A 16,865-nucleotide genomic window follows, 5' to 3' on the forward strand; every position below is an offset into this window, starting at 1 on the left:
CCCAAGAATTTTGTCCTCATCTCCATTATCCGTCCTCATGTGTTCACTTTACTTAGAATCACACCATCGAAAGAGGACTACTAAAGTTTTCACTTTTGTGGCTTGACATATTTGAAAGATTATTATATATAGGCTACATACCTGGGCTGGGGAACTGGAGGCCCTGGGGTGTTTTTCTGGTTGGGGGGGGGCAAATATGGCCCTCCAGACCTTTCTTACCTGGCCCTAAGAATTCTTCCCACCCGTCTCTCCAGTCCACATCCCTTACCAGTCCTGCCAGGGTTTTTGCCTGGCTGGAATGTATACTTGAACTCTGATAATGCCTCTTGCTTGTTTAGGTGGAGGATAGAGAGGGGCGCAAGTGTGTGGAAACTAGCTGCATGAAGTCAACATTTACATGTGCTGGTCTGTAGATTTTGCCTTTGGACCCACCCATTACTGGCATGTGGTCCTTTGAAGGTTACTCAAGAGTAAATGTCAAGTGGTTTCTGAAGACGCCCAAAACCACATAAATAAATTACTGGGGAAATGTTAACATGCAAGAAGCGAGCCCTTCCAACATTATACCTATATGCATTAAAGTGCATTCACCCATAATCTTAGAAAGTGACATTATAGGAGGCCCCAAGACACTATTGACATCAGCCTGCAGTTCAATGGTCTAACTGCAGTTATTTTCTTCAAATACCTCCTACAACTTTAATTACCTTATCCCAAATTAGGCAATAAAGTTGTTCAGATCTCATAACACTAGGGAACATCTGAGAACTTCATCAAGGGACTGCCACAACAATACCATTATGCAGCAGATCAGAAGCTTTTTTGTTCCAGACATGGGGTGACCTTGTCCAATCTTTGCAGTAGTTTTCTACCACAAAACAATTCCTAATGTATTTTGGGTTCTTCCATCTTTGGGGTGTCTGTTCTCCCATATCTTAACCAGGACCACCATGCATATGCATACACTACACACCTGTTCTCTGAAAGTTGATTCTTTTCTCATAATAAGACTCCCAGAAATACCAACATTCAGACCAAGTTAGATAAGATGATATTGCTTTTCACCCAAACTTTTAATGCAGTCAGTAAAATCTGACCAAACCATCTCTTTTGCTTCAAAAGATATATCATCTACCAATAGCAATGATGAGGGGAAAGTGGTGTACAAGAGAGAGAGAGAGAGCACACAAGAAATAAAATGACTTCTCTTTCCACTGCTGTAAGGAAAGTGATTGTGTGTTTTTTGGCTTGCAGTATATTCAGAGTTCTTTGGGAATAATGGACGATGACAACAGCAGTGGCAATAGACCAGGCTAGCCAACACAATTAAACTACATAACCAATCTATGTTACAGCAAAGAATGCAATCGCCTATTAAAATCATCGCTACACACTGCACTTTGATCTTCTTTATGATAGCACTCCTTATCTACATTCCATCATATCCACAGTAGGACAGAACTACATGTCACAATGGCTGTAGGAAACCCTGGGGTCATACCTGCGTCTTCGTCAGCAAATGACTCAAGCACAGTAGCAACACAGGTGCTCATACACATCTTGCAACCTGCCAGTACTCTCATCTAGGGGCCCTTGGCCCAACTGGGTTTTCCACCGCTTAGATGGATTTAGTATAGAACATGTAGTTTGGAAACCATTAATAGGTGCATTTGCAAGATTAGTTAATGGGCAATAGGCAATAATCTCATTCCAGATCAATTATCCTGACCAAACACAACTTTCCATTTCTGTAGCCATAGCAACTAGCATGAATTAAGATCACCATTCCATGCTATCACCCAATATTGCACAATTATACTCTGTGTTGGCATCCAGAATAGCTACCACCCCCTCATTTCCTAATTATAGATTAACATAATGGTTTCTTCCAAAAACTTAGATTTAAAGGGTATGTAGGGGGTGGGGAAAGTTTTTTACTTTTATCGTTCTTTAACCATGCTAATTTGAGAGCACAGCAAGATGATTTAAAGGGAAATGAGTGCAAGTTATGTGACTTTGAGCAGGTGCTCCAACATGCATTATTAAGGTTGGCTACTGTTTTAAATCTGAGTCTAAATACAAGCAGCTGAGGTGTATCAAAGGTTAGATTATCTGGATTAGTGATTTTACAGGCATGATCAGAGATCACTTCAAAACACACAACATGCGTGTTCAAAGTCCTACTAAGCTCAATGCTGCTTCCTCCTTAGTAAGCATACATAGGATTGCTATGTAATCACTAGTCAACAGTGCCCTATATCTGTAATTCAAATAGAAAAACTGCATTGGCTAGACAGAATGTACATCAAAAGCTTTCTTTCATGATTCCCTCGCAAATACATCCACACGCACACAGGCACATTCAGAGTCATGTGTGGACACTTCCTCCGCAGCCAGTTTGTAACAGAGCAGAGTTGGCTAAACCCACTGACTTCTAATGAGTCTAGTGATGCACAGTGGCTTGCAGGAATTCAGGGTTCAAAACAAACACACACCAGAAGTGACTAGGAACCAGAGAGGGTCATGCCCTGTTGCCGTTTGTTTTAAAAGGACCAGAGCAGTTTCTTCTAGACTTCCGCCCCAATCCTATATGTCTCTCCTCAGACGTCCCGTTATCCTCAACGGGGGTGAGGGACAGTCCCCTAAAACAAAACCAAGCACGTATTGCAGCGATGCTGGGGAAGCTGGTGGCCCCTCCGGCTGTTGCTGGACTCCAAGTCCCATCAGCCCCGAGCAGCAAAACCCAAGATCGGGGATGCTGGGAGTTGGAGTCCAAAAGCGTCTAAAGAGCTACAGGCTCCCCTACCCACGATGTATAAGGATGCCCTAGCTTAAGCCAAGGAGGGACTTGTAAGGGGGGGGGGGAGACAGGTAGGAAGACGAAAGATGGATGGGTTTACTCAGGGGAAGCAGGTTCGCCGACCGAGACATGTAGATCCCCGGGCATGTAGGTGGACGCGAGGGAAAGCCTGGGTTGGGTGGGGTGGGGGTGGCAGTCCTCCCAACCGTCCGCGCCTTACCTCGCCCAGGCACAGCAAGAGAGGCAACGCGAGCAGCGCCAGCCTCCTCATGGTCGCGGCGGCGGCGGCGGGGGGAGAAAGGCGGCAGTTCAGGAATTCGCCCTCGCCGCGGCGGCTCATGTTCGCTCAGGCTCCCTCGGCGCAGTCATGGCAGGGAGACTCCCGCCCGCCCGCCAAAACAGAAAGGAGAAGGAGAAAGGCGGGGGACGGAGAGAGAGAGAGGGAGGAGGAGGAGCGCCGTCCAGGTTCCTCGCGCAGCCGTCTCGGCCCCGCGCCTTGCCCCGGGCGGCGGCGTCCCGGTGCCTCTTTCCTCTGTGGCGGCGGCGGCGGCAGCGCGGGCTCCGGGGGGGGAAAGTGCGCGGCCGTAGCGGCGGCGGCGGCGACGGGGTGGAGCGAGATGCACAGGCAGGACAGGCGGCGGCGGCGGCGGCCCGGGGAGTGCAGCGCGTCAGCCACCTCCCCTTTCTGGCCATTCATCGCTTCCTCCACGCTGCCAGGGGGCAGGAATCGGCCGGCGACGTTGGCAGCAGTTGAAAAGGTCGCTTTTGGTGGTGTTGTTTTTTTACTGCCTGCCGCCGGGAGCCCAGTAGGAAGTTGTTCGAGCTGACATTCTCCGCCCGCCCCCGTCCGGGCTGGGTGAGGCGGGCAAGCGGCGCGTCTCTCCCACCCCCACCCCCCTTTTCTGGAGCGCGCGGCCAATTTGGGAGGGAAGGGACGCTCTTCCGGGGTGGGGGATCCGCTCCTGGTTGCACCGCCGTTGCATTGGGGGAGGCTGCGAGCCTGAACGAGGAAGCGGATCCTGTGCGGGGCTGCACCGAGGAAAGGCGCGCTGCGTCGAAGGTTCCTATTGAACTCGATGGGGCTCGCGCTTAGTTGGCGGGGCCAGAGGGCAAGCTTCTCTGGTCTACTCAGAAGCAAGTCTCAGCGATGCTGAGGGAATCTCACGCCCAAGATAAGTGTGCCGGCTGTTGCAGCCTCAGGCGCAGCAATCCAACTGTAGCACATAGCTGCACTTGATGGCACGCTTAGCTTACGTGGGAACGAGACCCAAATCAGGGACGGGGAAGCTGTGACATTCCGGGTGTTGCTGGGCTACACATCCCATCACCGCTGGCTGATGGGAGCTGGAGCCCAACAATATATGGAGGGCTACATCCTCCCCACAACCTATATGTGGAATAGAGCTACGAAACAGGGGGGGGGGGGGAGAGAGAGAGAGAGAGAGAGAGAGAGAGACTAGGCTATCAGAGATCGCAAAGCTCTTGCAAACTATTTTTAGCTGAGCTGATAACTGGTGGTATCAGGAAATCCTTAAACGTGCTCATAAACCATGCAAACAGCTTTAAATTTCACTTCTGCTTTTTCGTGAAATAAAGGGAAGCAGGACAAATTAAAAGGGAACTCTGCAGTGGTGGGACATTTAAATGTCTTGCTTTAGCCCTGTTGCAAAGAGGAATTTAAAATACAGCATAGGTTTTTACTGGCCTTTTCTTTTTTTTACCACCCTGGCATCTTTCATGTTTAATAAAAGTGTTCTTGGTGAAACGTGAGCAGCTTTGCAGCCTAATTAATTTGTTTGAGATGAATGGACTATTTGCATTCAGACCATACGCTGAGCACAGAATACAGATGAAGCAAGCAGACTATTTTTAATTTATTTCTGCTTGGTTTCCAGTTTCCACTGCCAGGCCCAAATCACCCATGCATTCTCAAGCACTTTAATAACAAGGAAAGTATTCCCTTTTTTATTACATGTCCATTGTTCACCAGCCTTGAATGTCGTCACACATACTTCTAGTAGTATAGCAGAATACACTCCCCATCCTGTCTATCCAGGATGCTGGCCCTCATTGTTCAGCACCTAGACCCAGATGCATTTCTAGATATCCAATCCGGATGAGCTTCATGCCAGCTCTCCATGGGGGTGCAAAATATGCTCAGTGACTTGTGTGTGTTGTTTATTTTGTTGACATTTTCTTCCATCTAGCCATAGCATTCACCCTAGCAGGTAGGTTTTCAGCAAATAAGGGGACAGTAGGCTGCTTTGGTTGGTTGCTGGGCTCTGTATCTTAGAAGGAAGTGTGTGGGAGGTTAAAAGGGAGCTCCTGGCTCCTCTGGAGGTATCTAAGACATAGCCTCCCTTATTCAGAGGATGGAACCTCCCCCCATGTAGCTGCTGACCTTCGCTTGAGAAGGATATGCCCATTCCTGTTCCCACATCCCCCCAAATATGTCCTGGCACTTCAAGCAGCATGAAAGAGCTGCCTTATTTGATTCTACAAGTGCTTTTAATTTGTGGTTCAGGTGGCCAGCCATTTAAAACAAGATTTACATGCTAACAGCTTCTGTAACAATTCTAGTGCCTCCTTATCTGCATTGTAAATGGACTTTACCCACACAGGTCTAAGTACACATAATCATAAATGTGTGTACTGTAAATGATGTAATTTACATGGATTCATAAAAGTGTTTCCTGTGGCTGCCTGGTTTTCAGGAGGAGGCTTTAACCATGTTTTATCGATGTTGCATTTGTAATAAAACTATGCCAAGTTGATTGAAAGGTAGTGTTTTTCTTGTTTGTTTGACTCTTTCGGACATGGGTTGTCAGTTTGTCCATTGAAATTAAGTTCCAGAGTTGTAAGATCCAGCTCTCAAACAAGTCTCCATTTAGAGTCTTCCAATATCTTGCAATAGTCAGCCATGCAGCAGTCATCAGGTGAGTAATATCCCTGTGGGAAAGATTTTGCCAAAGAGGGTAGCTTGTTTTGTAGTAAGTCCTGCTTCATGAAAAACCATTTTCCCAAAACCAAAAAGCTTTGGGTTATTACCACCACATGTGGATAAATGAGCCAGTGACATTACAATTTCTTCAACACATAGCTGATTGGCAAAGTATATTTGCTTCTTAACACCTGCATGACAAGCAGAAAATTAACAGGTGCATTCCTGTGTACACAAACTCATGTTTTCAACATGTGTCTTTTTCCAGTATTGAGCTGAGACTTGCAGCAAACTATACTTTAACTAGACAAAAGACCAAGGCCTAGTATCAAATAATTTGCAAGTTATTATTAAAAAATAGAGATGGAGTGATTAAGGTGCAGGTTGCTACAATAAAACCAAGAGGTTTGACTGTTCAGGTAGCATTTGAGAGGACTTGCAAGTTTGGGTTAAAACCACGAGGCAATAAAAGAGGGATCCTAAAATCAATTATGAGGCATTAGGGTGGTACACATCAAATGGATGTATGTGGAGCTAAGTTATGTTAGAGAAGGTGGAATGGAAATAGTGCTGGGGCAGAGTGGCTGATATGTTTGGGGAATGATAGAGATGGGAAGACAGAAGCAGAGAAGAGAGAGAAATTAGGAGGGCAGATATTACCTCACTTGGAGCAAAGGAGGAATGAAGTGGCTTCTTCGTGGCAGAGATGTTTCTGAATTGTCTTAGGCTGCTTGCCTGCTGCTGGTGGAGAGCAGAAGCTAAAAAAGTTCCAGTCAGTTGCAAGTATGGCTGGGAGTGAACCCTGAAATCCTTTCCAAAGTCTGTGTCGCAACACGTTAGTGTGTTGGCTGCAGTGTGTAGGTGTGTCACACAAACACTCCCCACACTCCTCTTGGGGCTGGAAAGGGGTTCGTTTAACCTCCAGTTTGCTAGTAAAACTGAATTACTGTGTCGCAAAATCATGCATGTCCAAAAAGTGTGTCACCAACATGAAAGATTTGGAAAGCTCTGCTGTAGACAGTACAGTGGTACCTCTGGTTAAGTACTTAATTCGTTCCGGAGGTCCGTTCTTAACCTGAAACTGTTCTTAACCTGAAGCACCACTTTAGCTAATGGGGACTCCTGCTGCTGCCACGTTGCTGCCACGCGATTTCTGTTCTCATCCTGAAGCAAAGTTCTTAACCCGAGGTACTATTTCTGGGTTAGCAGAGTCTGTAACCTGAAGCGTATGAAACCCGAGGTACCACTGCACTGAGCTAAACAGACAGGTGGCTTGACCCACCATGAGGCTGCTTGTCCCTATGAGGATTGGGGCCCTGCAATCTATTGACTGCTTATGGGTATTAATTTAGCACAATCTACCTCAAAGGGTTGTTTCAAAGATGGAAATGGGGGAGGGATGCCCACGTCTTGGACTCCTAGGACAAAAAGCAAGATACAAATGCAGTTTAATATTTTTGCACCATATAGAGAAAAACATGCAGAGAGCCAGGAAAACATCCCCCACCCACCTACCCAGTGGCTTTAACAGTGACATTACACAGCCCTGATATTTTACAGCTCCCCCCAAAAAGAAAGTTTGCTAAGCCTGACAAAAGAAATCCCCTGAGCATACACTGTTTCACAACTCATAAAACAGCAAAGAGAAGAAGCAAAAGGAAAATTTGGTAAAGTAGCACCCACCTGCTCTTAGAACTCTGTTCGTCTAGTGATTCAATAATGCTGCAAAGGAAACAAAATGCAAATGGAGGCAGCGAGGCAGACCTCATCAATTACCTATTGTTTGCAGGCTGAAAAGTTGCTTTTACTGAGCTATAGTTCTTTTCAGGGTTGTCCGCCGACCAACGAGAACAAGCCTCTTCTGCTCTTGTGCCTTTAACTGACATTTAATATGCAAAAATCAGTAGACAAAGTTTTCTGTTAATACCCCTTACTCTGTGCAGATCAAGCTCCTGTTTAATGCATAGCTACAAGACCCATCTGAACAGTTGGCAAACCTAGGGAATGAGTCCGAATTAAATGAAATAATGTAAAATGCAGAATCATTAGATTAGCAGAAATTCTTTTTTTACACTTGGGAAGGGGAGATGGCCATCATATCAAGGTAAGATCTGGGGAGTAGCATGTAATGGGGTGGGGTGGGTGGGTGAAGGATTATTGAAAAATATTCCAGTGGCCAGACAGGAATAAGGAACTTGTGGCACTCCAAATGTCCCATCATCCCCGACCATTGGTCATGCTGGCCAGGGTTGATGAGAATTAGATTCCAAGCGTGTCCAAAGAGCACCACAGTATGAAATTATGTTACCCCAAAATCTGAGGTGAGGTACACAAAAATGAAAAGCACCAAACTGTTTACGCACCCTTTGCTTTGAGTGAAACCCACTCGTTCTAAACCACATGACTTTTTAGAGAAGCTCAATATTGGGGGGAAATAGAAATTTTCCAACCCTGCGCAAGCGCTGCTGCTTTGTTCTGATCTTTGCATATTTTGTATGAGGGGAAAGAAATTCAGGAAGTTAAATAAATGCATTATCGGAGGCGTCAGCACTATTTGTAAACACCCATGATGGGGTGCAAGGGGGGCTGTTGAGGGAGGGGGCAATTCATCTAAACTCTGGACAGAGGCAGCTTCTGGTTTGAGGAGAATCCCTCTACTCCCAGAAGCCCCTCCTCTGCCATGCACCATCTCAAAAAGTTCAGGAAGTGACTCCCCCCCTGCCGCAACTCTCTAGCAAGGCTTTGTAAGAGTGCAAAGAGTGGCAGAAGAGGGAAGAGAAATTTATCCCTTCCATTGAAAGTAAAAGCAGCTGTGCTGGCCACAAAAAACCCAAATCAATACTAGATATCTTTGTTAGGTCACCCAAAACGTCACAAAATCATGTTCAATTGTTTGAGTTCCCCAGAACTCTTTATCAGACTTGGTGGTAAATGAAAGAAGGGTTTGCCTTTTGCCAGACTGAAGCCAAAGCATTGAGTTTATTGAGCACTGTGTATTATTTTGTTAGTGTGTTGCTTGAAGAGTAGTATCCTAGCCTCAAAGGTTATAAATAAATGGAAAGCAGATGTTTATATCAGTATCCAGAGCACCAAAAACTGTAAAGAAGAGTGCATCAAACACAATTTCCTTTGAAATACCATATTTCCTCTCTTGGAGAATGTTATCCTATGCATTCATCCTCCAACAATATAATTAAAAGAACAAGTCAGGGCTCCTATAAATTTTGGTTTTATGATAGTCCATCAGTTCTTATTTGTAAAAAAGGTTCTTAGTCCTCCAGAAATGCTCTCTTCTATCTATCTATCTATCTATCTATCTATCTATCTATCTATCTATCTATCTATCATCTATCTATCATCTATATCTATCTATCTATCTATCTATCTATCTATCTATCTGTCTGTCTGTCTGTCTGTCTATCTATCTATCTATCTATCTATCTATCATCTATCATCTATTAATTAATTAACACTGATACTCTTGCTCTTCAGCCCCAAAGGCTCCCAGGGTGGACAAACATGACACACAAGAGAAAAGGGACAAGGAGGAAAGAGGAAAAATGCAAACTCAGGCACCAATTCTTAAATAAGTTTTTATAATGCCCAGCTGGCAATGAAACAGTTCAGAGGTAGGAAGTGCATGGTGGAGCTTGGCTTTTGGCGAAGTTGATGGATTTCTATTTGTATGACAGGCTGGATGGGGACGGGGGAATTGATTGGCAATATATAGAAGAGTCTTCAAATTATGACTGGTTTCACTACTATAGAAGTTATGAGAAGCAGAGCCAATGAATTCTTATTTTGTCTCCATCCGCCTTCATTTTTAGTGGTACAAGGACAACAAGCAGCCAAAAGAGGAGGAAGCTGAGAGCAGTGCCAGCCCCCGAACTGGTTGTCAGGAAGAAAGCAGGCAGGTGGAGGGAGGCTGAGGGAGGACTGAGGTCAGTGGGGCAGTGCCCCATGTACCCCAACACTCCAGCCTCTGCTGATCCATCCTCATAGTGAATCCATGGCTGAACACCAGTCCATTTTGTAAAAGCAGCAGAGGATCCCCATGTAGACCAAGATGCTTAGTGTTGGCTAGCCCTTGATGGACTAGAGTCCAGTTCACGAGCTGCATGAAGGATTGTCCTGCTGCATTTGATGGAATGGACTCTAGTCCATGGATGCTGATGTGTTAGCCTTCCAAGGTACCAAAGGCAGCAGCAACAAGCTAACCCAGGCAGCTACTCCTCTGAAATTAGATCCATTTTGTAGCTAACAACATGGTCCACTTGACTCACAGTAGTTCCGAGAGGGGAGCCACTCATCAGTTCCACCTCCGAAGCCACAAACAACAACCTTGTTTCGTTTGCTCCGCACGTTCACCAACATTTTGCATTGGCTGCTTGCTATCATAACCACAAAACTCTTCTGGAAGGTTAAATTGACCACCACTTCCTTTTCTTCTGGTAAACACAAGGCATGCGTGTGGCAACCTATGTCCTATTGATTTCCATGGGCTAGGCATTCTTAACAGAAACTGTATTGTGACCACCACTGATTGCAATATATAGGACAGTGGGAGATTTTGAAATCTACATGTAGTTTAGCCTGGTCTATAGTTAGAAGTTGAGAAACTCGAAAGCCACAGAAAGTGGTAGGTGTCAGTTAACACAGTGTGTTCAAAGTTGTTATTCAGCCAACACACCATTGGTGACAGTGCAATCCTGGCCATGCCATGAGGATTACTTTCAGGTAAATTAGGGTTGCCATGTGTCCTTTCTTTCCAGGACATGTCCTCTCTCCAGGATTAAAATACCTGCAGATTTTAAAATTTTGGCAAAATGTCTAGGTTTTTGTTGTTGTTTGTTTGTTTTTGTTTACAGTAACCCAAAAAAAATTCTCTAGTGCATTAGATTCAGATCTAAGGCACCTGGCTAAGCTGGTCTGCAGCAGAGAATCACAACACTAGCTCCATACTCTCTAAATCCCTGCTCTTGTGGCTGAACTCAAAGGCCTTTGGCTCAGCTATAAGAACTTGGAGGAAGAGTCTGGGAGGGCAAGAGTTAACATCCTCCTGCCCTTCAGGAGAGTCCATATGCACATGTTAAACAGTGTAATAAATTGTTCTGTGCATACTTATGTTCACAAAGATGTGAGCATGAACCCAAATACTTTCATATGGCAAGTGAGGGAGCAATATGCATTATTATTATTTTGTTGGTGAAAGTTAAGAACATTGCTACTAGCAATATATTGCAGCTTCTATAGCCTACAAATAGTAGGGGTATTTAAAATGAGAGTCGTAGTAGTGATCCATAGTTAAAAGTAAAAGTCGGCAAATAGGTCCTCTTTTTTGCTCTTCAAAATATGGCAACCCTAGTAAATTGGGACGCGGGGGGCGCTGTGGGTTAAACCACAGAGCCTAGGACTTGCTGATCAGAAGGTCGGTGGTTCAAATCCCCGCGACGGGGTGAGCTCCTGTTGCTCGGTCCCTGCTCCTGCCCACCTAGCAGTTCGAAAGCACGTCTAAGTGCAAGTATATAATAGGTACCGCTCCGGCGGGAAGGTAAACGGCATTTCCGTGCGCTTTTCTGGTTCGCCAGAAGCGGCTTAGTCATGCTGGCCACATGACCCGGAAGCTGTATGCCGGCTCCCTTGGCCAATAAAGCAAGATGAGCGCCGCAACCCCAGAGTCGGTCATGACTGGACCTAATGGTCAGGGGTCCCTTTACCTTTACCTTTAAGGCTGCAATCCTATACGTGCGGGAACGTTCAACTAAGTTGTATTCAGAATAGACCCATTGAAATTAATGAACTTAATTAGTTTCACTAGATCTACTCTGAGTAAAACTTAGTTGAATACTAGTCACTAATTTTAGAACTAACAAAAATGTGCTGGAATTGTACAGCTGTAAATGCATGTAAATTCTGACACCAATACCCCCAGGGTGCCTAGGGATATTTAAGAGGTCGTTCATCACCATTTTGGTAACAGTAGCAGAGATGACAAATAACACTGCTCATTTTATTCTCTTCTCCTATAACATTTGAATTTTTCAAAAGTAAAAAAATGTAAAAGAAAAGCAGAGCAATTGATACAAGCGATTTTGGCAGATGAAATTAATTGAATGCTTTAATTGAATACTTTTCCATTCCAGCTGGAAAAATGAGAAACCTAGAGAAACAAAATTGACAGATCCTACCATCCCATTCCCATCATGCACTTGATGTGCATGTAGAATGAAAGCACTTCCAATGTTCTCCAAACAGACACAGCTATTTTCTCTTCTCCTCCGCCACCCTAGACACTTTTATGTCTCTCTCACTCCTTCCTGAAAGTTGTTGAGGACTTCTACTGCACGGAAGACTCTGAAAGAACTTTTTTTATTATTAACAAGAGAGGAGGCTAGTAGGTCAAAGCAGCACATAAACAAGAGGTTTTTTCTTTTAAAATCAGCATACCCAAACAAAGAGGCCCATTGAGTGTCTAAATTATAATATGGGAGACTCAGTGTTCTATATTTTGTCTACAAAAGCAGCTGTAACTTTCCAGTCTAAAAAAATAAGTGGGGGGAAAGTGGAGGGGAGGAAGCCTGGCTCCCTTTATACACAGTTCTGCAGAATTCAGATGCATTTTGCGATAAAAATAGAAAATAATGCTATTCATGCAATGCTATGAATTGTGTTGATCATTTAATGGCTTATCGGTACAGAATATTTAGGGAAAGAGCTCTGGTGAATATGTAATAGATTACAGGGGCGTGGAAGTGTCCCTCTTGTACGGGAATCCCCAAACTCGGCCCTCTAGCTGTTTTTGGGACTACAACTCCCATCATTCCTAGCTAACAGGACCAGTGGTCAGGGATGATGGGAACTGTAGTCCAACAACAGCTGGAGGGCCTAGTTTGGGAATGCCTGCGCCTTGTAAAACTAGTGGCAAAAACAACGTCCCAATGTTATAAGGGTTCCGCAGCATATGAAAACAGTGCATGCTGAGCTAATAACTTGAAATGTCTTCAATGTAGGAGTTCCCCATGGTTTGGATGCTCAGTCTTGTTTTCTTATCCAGTGATTTAAAAACCTGCCTGTTTCAGATCAGAGTCAAGGCAATTGCATGTTGACACAAGCTCCACAAAGCCTAGAAACTGCAGAACCTGCAACCAGCAACAAACTGGCATGCGTCAACTTGCAAGAGGATCTTTCTAGTAATACAGTAAGACTTAGGGTAGACTTAGGGCAGGTCCAGGACAGCATGGGGCATCTTTGATGATCCTCGGTGCTCCATCCTCTCCATGTGGATTTTGGAAGACAAAGGGGAAATGTGGGGAAATTACAAGTAAGTACAATTTGTGGCACTGTATAACGTCCTTATCGATCATGGGGCATGTCTTTCAAGGCATTTGCCTTGGCTTTCAGCTTCCTGGCATTGTTACGGATTGCCGTGAAGTCTGAGGAACCACATCTACTGTCCTTGATTCTCCAGAAGCACTTTTTAAGGTGAGGATGCTGTAGGTGAAAAATTATTTTCAAAAGGGAGCTCATCTGTATTGAGCAGGGACAATGCATGAGTATTACAGAATGGCAGAAGAAGTAGGAGATCATTGCCCAGAGCTCTATCTCCCTCTCCCACCTCCTTCCTCTGTGGTTAAGCTCTGCTCACAAAGAACAGCAAACAAGACACTGCAGTCAGTTGCTGGGCTGTAGAGTTGCACCTCTCCCTCCCTTTTGTCAATTAGCCTTGAGTACATCAAATTTCTTGGTTTCTTGCTGGATTCGCCCTGGTGGGGAAGGCACTTGGTACTCAGTCCATTCTGGCCAGTCCAAGTGGGAATCTAAATCGCCCTTCCCATTTCCCCCTTCCAGTGTTGCTGTCATGGCAGGAGTCACCAGAAGGACTGCAGTAGCCGGGCTAATGTTAAACCGCTGAAGAAAATGCACAGTGTCTCTTATTATTTAATAACATTGTTGTGTCACTGTAAAGGGCTAATTGTGTGATCTGGGAAGCAAACCATGCCAGCTTGACTATGTGGGTTGCTGTTTAACATTTTGTTGTTATTTTTACTTTGTTCCACAGCACCCTTCATTCCTTTGCCATTTTTTCCTCACAAAGCCCAAAGCATTAATGCTTTTAAAAAAAATTCACAGACACAACAAAGGGAAAATCAAACGTCAACAGGTATTGCAGAATGTATACAACATTTCAAGTTCCTTTTGGAATCACTTTTCCCCAATATATATTTTTGTATAGTATTGGGGGTTGTTAGAATAGCACTACAAAATTTAGAGAAGTGCGAGTTCTGAAGGTTGGCTGCATCTTGGTTCACCTTGTTTCGGAAAGTGCAAAACAGGTAGATTTGCACTGAAATGTGAGCAGAAGGGGATTTATCTCCCATCCATACCTGCAACTGAGCATCAAGCTGTTTTAATAATCTCCATTTATGCCATTAACTGATGGCTTCTCTCAATGAACCAATGAATGCTTCCAGCCTCACGCAAGCTATTTTTAATCGTATGTCTATGCAAGCCAAAAGTAAGTCGCAGTGTATCTGTTTTTTGGTTCACTGAGCATTCCTCGCTTGCAACACTCATAAAAGGATATCAAACACACAGAGGGATGGATCCAAAATGCAAAATGACCTGTGGAGATTAGAGCAGGGAAGGCTGCAGGAAACAGAGAGATTTGGCTTTAATGAATGTTAAGCCCTACGCCCACTGAAAGGAAATGAGCAGGACTGACTTGTATAAAAGCAGAGCAAATGTAGCTAGGCAGCCTCCTCAATCCCATTAAAACAGGCCTTTACATTTCAGCCATCCCGGGGGTCAGACCCTCATCACTTCGCATACTTTGTGCAGAGAGCAATGGAAAGTCAGTCCCTTCATAGTAGAAGAGCATTCCTTTGTAAATAATGCAGCATATCAGCGGGCTCATGTAGTTAGCAAGACGTGAATAGCATCAGAGGGTATGTTTGGACTGGAGAAATACTTCATACTATTTTCTGTCTAGCACATTAAAAAGGATTGTGATCAGGGCTAACAAACCCAAACATTTCATGGGCTTTTTCAACCCACGTGTCTGTACATCTTTTCTGCATGAATGGAATGTGGGCAGGGCAATTCAGTGCATTAATCACTTTACAATTTCATGTGGTTATTATTATTACAGATATACTAATAATGAATAAGAGGTATTCAACAAATACCTTGTATTTAGACCTTGTGATTGATACAGTGGTACCTCGGGTTACAAACGCTTTGGGTTACAAACACTTTGGGTTGCAGACTCCTCTAACCTGGAAGTGGTACATCGGGTTAAGAACTTTACCTCAGAATGAGAACAGAAATCGCTTGCCAGCAGCACAGCGGCAGCAAGAGGCCCCATTAGCTAAAGTGTTACCTCAGGTTAAGAATGGTTTCAGGTTAAGAACAGGCCTCCGGGATGAATTAAGTTCGTAACCAGAGGTACCACTGTATGGAAATGGTTCAGTTTGGTTTCATATTTTAAAAAATGTTTTATTTATTGTTTATGACTATTTTTGTTATGCTGTAGTTATATATTTTTTATGTTGTAAGCCGCCTTGAGCATGGTTTGAACTGTGGAAGGGCGACACACAAATAAAATTATGTCTATATATAAATGATCACATGACTGGAACAACTTTGGGACTTTCCCTCCCTTTCCTTCCCCACATGTGCTTTGTGCTGTCCCCAGATCCGCTCTAGAGGGTCGAGGGGAACCCCTAGAACCCCCTAGAGGAGGAGAGGGGGAGAATGTTCTGTTGTGCAAGGAGAAATTATTGTGCTGATTTTTAAGTTTGCCTTAGTGCTTAGTTAGATTCTAGCCAATGTGTCGTCGTTGTTTTAATGTAAACTGCTGTGAGTTGCCAGGAAAGCAATGTGTAAGTGTCACAATATTTTTTTAAAATCAGTAGATTTCTGTGTCTGCTTAAGTGCACCACACACTGTATATAGCTCATGGTGATTTGTGCTTGAGGCAACCAGTGTGTATGGCAAGTATACCACTCACCCTTAAAGGGGAAAAAGTCACAGGATTTAGGTCCCTGGTGCTCTCTTGATTCATATTAAACTGACAAATCTTTGGACTGCACTAAGTGATGGCTTCTTAGTCTTCTGGAGAGTTCGTCATGGACAAGGGTGGAAAAGAAGGAGCAGAAGATGTACTAGATGGACTAATGATCTGACTTGGTATAAGCCCATGTTTGTTGGCATTCCCATGTTTGTTGATTTTGTTTTGGCACCGGTAAGCTAGTAGAAACCTGTGTGTTTCTCCATCCCAGCATCCCCAGGCATTACCTGAAACCTGTATAGCACATAGGGGAACCTAGTCTTTGAATTCTGCTGCTTCTTCCCACTCTGTGTCTCAAGACTGAAGGTGCTTGCAGAGGACCTGCTCATTCTGATATGTTTGTGTCATGGGCCAGGAGTCAGTTTCGCCTGCTGAACAGCAGCCTGAAGGGGGAGAAGGCAGAGTGACTCCACCTGCAGCTGATCAGCCTTCAAGGACTCAGAGGAGAAGGCGATGATGAGAGCCAGCTGGCTTCAGCCTTCTTAAGCAGAACTTCCAGCAGCAGTCAGCTGCTGGTAACTCTTGTAGTCCTGGCCCTACTTTGCTGCTTCCTGCTCATCTTGACCTTTGACCCATGGATCGTCTGACCACACAGGCTGCTGTTTTCCTGACCCTAGGATTGGACCTGGCTTTGGACACCGACTCTGCCTCCAGGCAAGTACACCTCAGAGACGCTTCCAGTTGGCCGGCCTCCAATTCCACTGTGCTCTGCACATTGTTGCTCAGCAACAAGACCATGACAGTTTGCAGGGAGTTTAGATGACAGCAGCTCTTTAAAGAGCATTCACTCTGATTTGTTCACAGAGAGGCTAGATGATGTTGTGTCAAAGCAAGTGTTATCCCACACTTCCCACTGCATTTTCTCATCACTTTCCTGATCACAAAATGTTCAGTCCTTTGGAGAAGCATGTTTGATGTGCAAAACGTCCCAATCAGCTACAATTGTGTGGTCTGAATTTTCCAATTTGAAATTATTAAATGCTTACAGTGAAGCCAAAAATCACAATGCAATATATTCAGATTGATTGGGGAAAGGTCAGTACCTCTTCAGTGAG

At 44.5% G+C, this 16,865-nt stretch overlaps 1 protein-coding gene across 1 annotated transcript in view; it reads right to left on the reverse strand.

The window, feature by feature from the left end:
• The window catches only part of PTPRJ (protein tyrosine phosphatase receptor type J), a 77,509-nt gene extending 73,285 nt beyond the window's left edge, over positions 1–4,224 (reverse strand). The window contains exon 1 of the mRNA XM_083426141.1: positions 3,021–4,224. Coding sequence (XP_083282267.1) covers positions 3,021–3,140 — 120 coding nt within the window. The 5' untranslated portion in view covers positions 3,141–4,224. The remainder of the gene's footprint in view (positions 1–3,020) is intronic.
• Positions 4,225–16,865: the final 12,641 nt, after the last annotated feature.

This window comes from Podarcis tiliguerta (assembly GCF_965153285.1).
Source record: "Podarcis tiliguerta genome assembly, chromosome: 1".
In the NCBI taxonomy this organism is placed as follows: Eukaryota; Metazoa; Chordata; class Lepidosauria; order Squamata; family Lacertidae; genus Podarcis; species Podarcis tiliguerta.